General features: G+C 38.3%; 1 protein-coding gene across 1 annotated transcript; it reads left to right on the forward strand.

Moving 5' to 3' along the window:
• Window positions 1-9010: 9010 nt before the first annotated feature.
• LOC102802527 (putative G protein-coupled receptor 21) lies at window positions 9011-10108 on the forward strand. Its single transcript, XM_006812172.1, has one exon. It carries the CDS (start codon window positions 9011-9013, stop codon window positions 10106-10108), a length of 1098 nt encoding a protein of 365 aa, XP_006812235.1.
• The last annotated feature ends 526 nt before the right edge of the window (window positions 10109-10634 follow it).

A 10634-nucleotide genomic window follows, 5' to 3' on the forward strand; every position in this document is an offset into this window, starting at 1 on the left:
ATAACCAAATCACAAATGAAGCACCCCGTGCCGACGATGTTGCAATGGATGTTGGCGAAAGCCATGACGACAAAACAGTAGCCGAACGCGAGCACAATACTACTAAGCTGCTCGTCAAGAAACCACGTAATAACGTGTCTTTTAGAATTACTGCAAATGTATTCCTACGAAACAAGGCAAAAAAAGATGAAGAAATAACGCATGAGAGTAACGATGTTGAGCGTCTCAAACTTGATGTCGACGATCATGGACCAAACACGAATGTAAAAAAGAAAAAGCAAGCTATCGTAGCAGAGCCTACTTTAAAACATGTACGTAACATTGACGCACGGACTCTGGCCCAAGAAATGACGCTAATAGATGTAGATTTGATCGTGAGAGTTCGTGATAATGAACTAGTGCAGTGTGGATGGATCAAGCGAAACAAGGTAATGAATGCATTTGAACTTCACTAAAGGTACTCAACTGCTGCACTAATCTTAAAACGCTACAGTCGTCGTTCTCTGCGTTCTGTTCGATATGGTACTCATGTAGACGTATACAGCGCGTGAACGACTGTAGCGTTTTAACTAGCAACCCTTTAAATAAAATAAAATTTACTTTCTAGAGTGAGTTGAAATCACAAATTTTTCGTGTTCATGAAACTACTCAGGGGTCTTGCATTTTGGGGAATTTTTAGAAGATCGTTGTTTCGATGACGTCACAAGGCATTAAGTGAGGCGAGCATCAATAAATATCAATAATATCAATATATTGACAACCCAAGCATTGGTGTTTACAATGCTTTGGTGAAGGGCAAGTGTAGCTTCATCAACAAATCAAAGAAAGCTTAGAAAGAACTCCCATGTGCTGAGAGTATTGGAGACACATTAAATATAATTCGAAATTACTTAGCTGAAAACTAATTATGCAAATCAGAAAATTAATATGACCAGATTTGAGTGTAAAACTAATGAGGTCTGCGCAATGTAACAGAAAATCTATGTCTCCAAGTTTAATTGAAATGTGATTAGAACCAAAAAATTATGAATTATTATGCTTATTAGGGAATTAATATGAACAGATTTTTACCCCAAACTAATTAGGTTTGTACATTGTCCTAGAGCATCTTTGTACTAAGTTTCATTGAAATGGAATAATTAGTACCGTGAAAACTCCAAAAGTTTCGACCCCTTTAAAAATTCGACCGCCTATTTATTTGCCGGGTTTCGGTGTTTTATTTACCTCCAAATTTTCGACTCCACTAAAAATTGCCGACTCATTCTTATTCGAAAATTGCGACCAGTTTTAGTTTTCCCCCAAACGAAAAAAAAAACCGATGTGAGCGTTCAAACGGGACCTTCCTCGAAGGCATGAATCCGGGTTTCTGATTGACTGAGAGATTTTTATTTTATTGGTAACGAAAATATATTCTAAATAAACGAAGTTTCAAATAAAAACGAACACAAAAATCTCGGCATGCTGCGTTTCTGAATTGTTGATTATTACTGTACACAGTAGTGATTATAATAATGTACACAAAATAAATTTGTTGAATGGTTATGAAATACAAATAAAAGTCAACTTAGTTTCATCGTAAGCGAATGATTCCGGTCTCGTATAAACGTTTGATGCTGTAGGATATCCGCCATGTTCTCTTAGGTCAAATAGGTCAAATCGCTAATTAACCAATCAAAAAGCTGGATGATGCCAACGTGTTCAAATTACCATAGCTTATTTAAATATGTTAATGTTATGGAACGCAATGCGGAAGAGATTGATGTTGTAGTACGATATTTTGGCTTGGATTTTGATGCGAAAACGGCATGATTTTTTTTAAATAAAAAAATTAGTTGTTTTTAAAAAATAAACTGGGCATCTGAAGAATAATTTAACATTGTTCACAGTGATAACAGCTCATTCTCGAAAGGAAGCTTACCCGCTCACGCTAGTCACGATAAAAATCATACACGTGTACTCTTGAATAGACAGACGTCAATGACTACGGTAAAACTTACTCTATTTTAGCCGGCAGGATTGATTGAAATGTCCGAAAAATGACGCCAAAATACACCTTAAAAGTCCCATTTTATTTTCTTAAATCCCATTTTATTTTTTAATCCAAGGGCGAATTTACGGCAGAATTTGGTCCCTCAAATAAGGGACACGTGAGCTTTGATTTTAACCGGATACATTGCACTGGGTCGGGGAGATAGTTTGCATTTTTTAAAAACTAATGAAGCACACTGTCTATCATCCCCATTTTTTCATTTGCTGATTTCTATTCTGAAAAATTCGACCGTCCGAAAATGCACCTTAATTTTGACTCTAAAAACACGTCACATTTCTAACACCAATTATTTAAAACCGGTCGAAATTTTGGAGTTTTTACGGTACTTTAGATATCAGTGTGAAAGCTTAAAATTGGTTAATTATGCAAATTAGGTAATTAATATGTACAGATTTTAACCCACAATTATTCAGGTCTGTCTATTGTCCTACAGCATCCATGTACATTCATTGATATGTGATGTATAGTACCTGAGATATCAGTGTGAAAGTTGGTTAATTATGCAAATTAGGTGATTAATATGCACAAATATTTACCGGAAACTAATTGGGTCTGCATAATTCTAGATTCATTGAAATGTGATGATTAGTACTTTAGATATCAGTAGAAAAGCTGAAAATTAATTATGCAAATTAGGTAATTAATATGCACAATTATTTACCCTAAAACTAATCAGGTCTCTGCATAGTCCTAAAGGATCTATGTACCAAGTTTCATTGAAGTGCGATGATTAGTACTTGAGATACCCGTGGAAAAGCTGAAAATTAACTAATTATGCAAAATAGGTGATTAATATGCACAAATATTTATCGAAAACAATCAATCTCTGCATAGTCCTTGAGTATGTAAGTACCAAGTTTCCTTGAAATGTAATGCTAACTACTTATATCAAATGCTGAAAATTAATTAATTATGCAAATTAGGTAATTAATATGTACTGATATTACCATAAAAACTATCAGGTCTGTGCAGTGTCGTATGACATCTATGTACCAAGTTTCATTGAAATGTGATGATTAGTACTTGAGATATCAGTGGAAAAACCGAAAATTGACTAATCATTATGCAAATTAGGTAATTAGTATCCACGGATTATTACCAAAAACTAATCAAAACCTAGCATTAGTTCAGAGCATCTATGTACCAAGTTTCATCAAAATCCAATGAGTGGTTGTTTAGATATCAGTGGAACAGTCATGGAACCACTAAAAAATAGCTAATTATCATGCAAATTAGGTAATTAATATGCACGGATTTTTACTAAAAATTAATCAAATCTGCGCATATGTTCAGAGCATCTATGTACCAAGTTTCATCAAAATCCAATGAGTGGTTCTTTAGATATCAGTGGAACAGTCATAGAACAGCTAAAAATTAGCTAATTATCATGCAAATTAGGTAATTAACGAGCATGGATTTTTACCAAAACCTATTCAAATCTGCGCATTGGCCCAGAGCATCTATGCACCAAGTTTCATCAAAAACCGATGTATGGTTCTTGAGATAGCAGTGGAACAGTCGGACACACATACACACATACACACACACATACACACATACACACATACACACATACAGACACACTAACTGCAAAGACTCCCATTTTGTGCTTCGCACATGGGAGTCAAAAATGTGACGTAAATGGAAAGAAAGTGCTCCAATATTGTTATATTCTGTACTCAGCCTTCTATAAAAATAGCGTTTCCTAGAAATTTTCCTTTTTCTAAGTGACTAGAGATTTCACATGCAACCAGTTGTTTACGAACGACATTAATTACACCCATTTACCGAAACGTGAAATATTTCGCCGCTAGAGGGTGTATTTTTAGTGTAGTTTCCGCCATGTGATTTAGCGCACTTACTCAATGTCACAGGACTTGGCTAGCCTACTAGAACGAGTCTGGGATGTAAATTCAAATATGTCAAACTCAGTGACTGTTTTATTTCATACTCGCAGCATTCCGCGTCTCCAAACGTCACCGCACTCATCGAATATTTTGAGAGGATTGTCAATCTAGTTGCAACGCAAATTCTTATTGAAGAGACGATTGTTGACCGAGCAGACATACTAGCCAAGATTATTACGGTAAGTGTTCTCTTACGGTTGGGGATATTGTGTTTCTGACAAGGTCCAAGCATAACTATTCCGTCTGTTAACATTTCATTTAGTTTGTTCAAAAATTGTTGCTTAATTGTTTACAAAATATTAGATTTTAGAAATATTTAACCATGATTTTAAAATTATAAAATATTAGCTATCAATTGCTTAATAGTTTATACTAACCATCATAAAAATGTCTACTTGAGCGGGATTCGATCACATGACCTTCAGTATGCACAGCTGATTCGCTGCGAACATATGAAGCGGTACATAAGTAGTATTTTGGAGTAACTGGTTTCGATTTGGTTTACTTACTTCAAGTGAGAAAGAAATATAGAATGTGATAAGTTTATTGAACGTTCATTATTTCTATTTTCTATGAATGCAGGTAGCAGATATTTGCAAAGACATGAATAATTTCAATGGCCTACGTGCTCTGCTGGGTGGATTGCAAGTCACACCGATCTATCGACTACATGCAACATGGGACTATTTGAAAAAGATGTACCGAAAGGAGTACAAGTGAGTATCAATCCAAACAGTGTATTGAATCGGCCGGGTACTTTCATTGGAAAAAAAATACAGTTTCCCGCATCAGTAGAGACGTTTATATTCCTATCAGGGGTAATTCTTTTCCTCTGGGTTCTCCACACTTGCCAGGGGAAGGGAACTCGTCTCGTCTCTCTATCTCGTCCCCTTGAGGTACGGGATCGGGGAAGTCACTTATACTTTACAGTCAAATAAGACACACACAACGAAATACGTTTCAACTCTCGTCTTAGTCGATCTTTTGGAGCACTCTATAAGACACAGCGCCCTGGGGAAAAGTCCCCAAGACATCACAAGGCTGAACCAAGACTCGCCCAAGACTGGACTGCCTCAAGGCTCGCCCCTGGACTGGACTCTCGACTGCGTCTGTCGTGGAGTATTCGCCAAGACCCACTCAAACTCTCTTTATTCATTTTCAAAACTCTAACCAATTACAAAACAGTAAAAGACTCTAGGGCGTAACCTTCAATCATAAAGCCAATCACACTAAGTACTGAATACGTCATATCTTTTGATTAATCGTTCACTACATTAATAACTATGGATATAAACTGTCAGAATGAGTAGTCTAAATAGCGGTGGTTATCTGGTAATTAGTTCCAAATCACTGAGCCAAGTTCCGTCCAAAACTTCAAATAGGCCTAAACGATGACAGACATAACACAGCAATTCAGCTAATAATCAGCTAATTAAGTCGACCAACAGATACGCAAAAACAAATTCATGACATTCCGACGAGCTCCTCATCTCGTCTGACCATTATATTTAATCACGACATTCTCATTTATGGGTGTGTCGCACTTCACTCTAGCGACAAAGTGTCTATGTGGCGTGATCTGAGTGAAAGAAAAGACTATCACAGACTGAGTCGATTTTTCGATCTGAAATGTGTTTTGTATTCTGAATGAGGGACTAATATGAAACGCTGGTGATTTATAGGAAAGGCTTTTTACGAAACAAATACTCCGGATTTGAATTTATTTTATAGAAAAGAAAACAGTTTTAGATTATACATTTAGGGTACTTTCCCACCTGAATACGAATGTGACTAATTTCAAATTAAATTAAAAAAACAAACAAACATTTACTTGAAAGTGTCCATCATGACTCAAATATTAGAATAGTGGCGGTTCACATTTTCGCCAATCAGGAATCAGAACACATGGAAAACCTGTTTGTTTTTATATTGAATAAAAGCTCTTTCTTTTCGTTTGAAGGATGTTTCTGGACATGTCACACCTAATGAGTTGTGAGCGAGGTTTTACCGTTTATTACGAAGCTTTGAACGAGGCTATGAAGCAGCCGCCATGTCTGCCGTTTTTTGGATTGTTTCTACAAGAGGTCATTGCCCAGCATTCTACTAAGCTGATTGTCCGCAACAAAAGGAAACTTAAGCTTGACATCGAGAATGATGATGACAACATAGGTATTATTGACAGCCGTATCGAAGAGAAAAGAGGTTGGGTTGGTAATACGAGTGAGTTAACGACGTTGAACAAAGCAGAAGAAGAAAACAATAACACTGATTTTTTCGGACAATTTGTGAGGGCAATGGCCACAACAATCGATAGAAGTTCCTGGGTTGCCAAGCGATTGGCGCTAAACTCATTTCTTCCCGTCGAAAAACACGAAAATGAAGCCCTAGAAGAGGAGACTGGCGTTCAAGGTAGTAATGTCTTAAACAAAAAAAGGCGAGATGAAATTCGCCGAGCCATTTTAGATCACGCTCGTAAGCGAATAACGGAACGCGACGAGGAGAAACGCGCATCTTGTGTCGGTGAATGCGACGGAGATGATGACGGTGATAACAAGCATCCCGAACTCTTTCATACAATGAAGGCCTTTTTTCGCAGTAATACTTCAATGGAAGAGAAGAAAACGCCCGAACACCCCCAAACGACCGCCACGGGCAAACAACCGCACGAGTTGCTGTTTGAGTACCAGATTAGCGCCGTCAAGTATCAATTTACGAGCAACAAAGACGTTAGAGACTTTCTTCTGCGAAAAAAATATAATTCGGACCATGACAACTATTGCATATCATGTGATAGAGAACCCAACTTTGTGAATACACTGTAAATGTGGTCCATACGTCGTGTTGCCAGACTCTTCCTGAAAATGAAAACACATCATATGAGATACTGATAGTTATAATAAACCGCTGATATACTATTAAACTTTATGTGTACGTGTAGTGGCATTATTGAATATTTATTTGTAGTCCTAGTATTTAACCACACACTAGTAATGCTTAGAAGTAAAGATTAATCACGAACTTTAAAACGAAAATATTGGCCATAATTTGTTGAAGTTACGCCGTACCCTGAAGTTATATATCGTCGCGCCGCGTCCTGTTCGATATGAGACTCATAGTGACGTACACAACGCGTGTAAAATACCAAAACTATACAAATCGGCAATACACCATTCGTATCCTATAATGACGTAGCTCTTCTGTAATATCAAAATGACGTATATAGTTGACAGACTGTCGTTCAAATCGACACATGTACAGTAGAGTAGCTGTGTAGCAGTTTTTCTTCTAGAATATAGTCAAATCTCTCAAAACCATAATATTTACTGATGGACAGCTACTACAGATTAAAATGATATCGACGCTTTGAACGACCATAGTTTCACTCATTTACGTCCATATATTTCTTTTGTATTTGTAGTGTAGTGTAGTGGCATTATATTCCGCTTAGCATAGGCGCATAGGCATAGGCGCTTTGCCGCTAGAGGGCGCGACATCCTCGGGCGGACATCCGGGCATTTTCAGTGCCTGGCAACCATCGAGGTGAAAACAAAGGCCAAAAATCGCAGAAATCGGTACTTTGGGATGGTTGTTGAAACTCCCCTAAACAGTGTAACAAGGTTAGCCCTGCATGTGTAACATATATAAATTTGGTTGTTCAGGATTACTTCAAAATTGCAGCGCGCACAGGAATGTATGGTACAGTGGTGCGCGTCTTAGCAACGTGGAACGTCTTGTGACGTAGCTTCGCCCCCGAGGATAACTGTGAAATAACAATGTGGGTACAAAAAACTATATAAGCCGTCATTATATAACATAATTGCAAACTTTTGGGCGCAAGCATACTATACGTCATGTTATTTTACATAATATCACTGAATGTTGCTAACTGTTCAAGTGAGCGTCCTAATTTATGATACGTTTGTTTGTTTGTTCTTTCGCTTGTCCGTCCATTCGTTCGTTTGTTTGCTCATTCCTTCAATTGGCAGCGCGTTGATTTCCCAATCTGTCTGGTAATTCACTTATGTAGTTACGCATACGAGCAGTTGAAACATGAGTCGTATTCGTTTGATTCTAAGCTGGAAAATAAAATAACAAATTTGCAGCAGTATCCCCATTAATGTTATTGAGGCTGATGAATCCAGTAACTAGCCGGGGTTGGATAATTTATCCATTTTCTGCATTGTCATACGAGTGTTATAATTGTCACTTTAATAGCTATCACCTCCCTATAACAATATACTCATATACAATATATTTACACCACATATCATTGTCGTCGTTCCAATTAGTGTGTTTGACTGTGGAAAGTATGTACAGGTATAAGCGTTAATTGGTACACTTATCTGCTAAACACATGCATAAATATATTTATACTTACTAGCGATGCAATTATAATTAGTATTCTATAATTTTTAAAGCGGGGGAGTCGTCACCTGCGCATGAGTTAGGTGGCCATAGCGTGTCATTGTTTACAAACAAGCGTCTACCTATGACCCTTTGCGCTCTTAGCGTGTTTTTTTATCGTCCCTTGGAACTCAATTCCCGCGCGTGCGCAGGTGACGACCCTCCCGCTTTAACTAATTAGCTTCTTGATAACGTCACTATCATTTGTTATAGTGATATTGCGTGAATGAAGGTGTGGTGTTTAGCGGAACCCTTGTTAACGGGGTGATCGCACGATTACATTCATTAGTAACCAATAAAAGAAGGAAGCGCTACGTGTGAACACTTCGTCAACACCTTTTTACTATAAGAAGTATTCCATAAAAATCATATAAATATATCCTCATTTCAGCGACAGGCTAACACACACCAGTTTCCCTTCACGGAAATTGGAAACTTCATCCACAAAACGAAGAACTGTATTGAGACTACGGTTCATGTTTAGTCCTGGGCGACTATAGTACCTAGTGGTGATCTGCCTGTCCAGGTAGACTGACTTGCCAAGCCGGGAACAAAGACGACGGTAGGTGGGTCAATATATCCAACCACAGATTTGGGTTGATCGTATAGTCTACCAAAACTGAGAATCTAACCGGACCCAAGAACGAAGATGCATATGTCGAACACAGCACATCACAATTTGGATGACAACCAAGTCGGCACGACTACGGTGGATGGCATCGACATATTTGGCCGTGAAAGTGCTTATTTCAACGATCCGTTCTATATCATACCAATATTTATCATCATTGTCACAGTAACAATCATTTGCGGCAATAGTTTAGTCTTAGCTGTCATGCTCTTTGGAAAATCACTGTCTAACACCAGTGGGCGATTCATGGCGTCGCTGGCGTGCGCAGATCTTGGCATCGGCGTTCTTGTTACGCCTTTCTCCATCTACCCCTCCGTTATCAACGACTGGCCATATGGGCAAGATTTATGTATTATGGCTTCGTTTTTTACCGAACTATTTTCGTGTATCTCTGTGAGTTCACTGGCACTTATAGGAGTTGATCGCTACCTTTCCATTGCCAAACCTTTACGATACCACGCTTTGATGACACCGGAGAAGGCACGCAATATCATAATCATCAAATGGATCGTGGGCATCTGTCTCTGTAGCGCCACTCCTTTAAAACTTGTCAAGACTATATACTACGCTGATATAATGGTCTGTAACGTTTCCTGGGAATCTGAATTAGTATATTCGTACGTCATGATTGGCATCGTTGTTGTGCCTGCATTTAGTGTCATAACGTTCACGTATTATCATATATTTCGTGTCGCTTATAAAGCCGCCCGACAAACAGACATTGAAGAACAAAGATTTCATGGAGCCCATTCTACAACTAATAGGAGGAAGAACGCCATGAAATCCTTTCTAGTAGTGCTAGGTTTCTCCGTATGCTGGAGTCCATGGTTAGCACTACAAATTCAAGAAAGTTCTGTCTTTGCATCAAACAACGGAGGAGAACAGGAAGACGGGGAGCACCCACATTACCCGCAGGCACATTTTTTCTCTATGTGGTTGGCTTTCTCAAACAGCTTTCTCAACTTCATTATCTATAGCTTGTCTAATAGAGCATTTCGCGCTGATATCAGAAAAGTATATCGAAAAGTTCTCCGATTCTGCGGTTCGGGATATGATGCTGACAACGACTGGCAGACAAGCGAAACTGCCCCCACGCACAATATCTCAGTCGAATGACACTTGAGCCGTCCCCGGAACCAGTTGGGCATTTCCCATCTTCATGACCCGAAACCTTTATGGCCGAGTGCCGGGAAAATTATGAGAACACAGTAGTATGGACTATTTCAGTATAATTATAATAATAACCCCTCTTTCCCGTCTATAAACTATTGGCGAGACAGTTTCTTAAGATTTTGTCATGTCATTTTCATATATTCGAACTACATACTATTGCATTACGTGAAATACACATTAATCCTGCTGAAACAAAATACAACGCATTGCAGTACTGAAGCAACTTTTTCAAAAACTTGTATGTCTACTAGAATGTGCCACTGATTTTAAACTTCGTGTGTCATGGGTTCAAACAATACAAATAGGTGATTTTCCGTACAATTGCGAGATCTCGCGAGATGCATGAAAGACGCGCGTCGAACGTCTGCCGCAAAAATCGAACGATTTGATTTTGAACTAGAATTTCTTTATTTCGTAGCTTACATTTACCGGCCAATCTTCGACAGAGGAATATTGCTTCCGAATACCC

Source organism: Saccoglossus kowalevskii, chromosome 1 (genome assembly GCF_978046115.1).
Source record: "Saccoglossus kowalevskii chromosome 1, keSacKowa6.1, whole genome shotgun sequence".
NCBI lineage: Eukaryota > Metazoa > Hemichordata > Enteropneusta > Harrimaniidae > Saccoglossus > Saccoglossus kowalevskii.

Excerpts from the sequence above, each read along its gene's own strand:
- LOC102802527 (XM_006812172.1), top strand. The coding sequence starts at position 9,011 with ATGCATATGTCGAACACAGCACATCACAATTTGGATGACAACCAAGTC.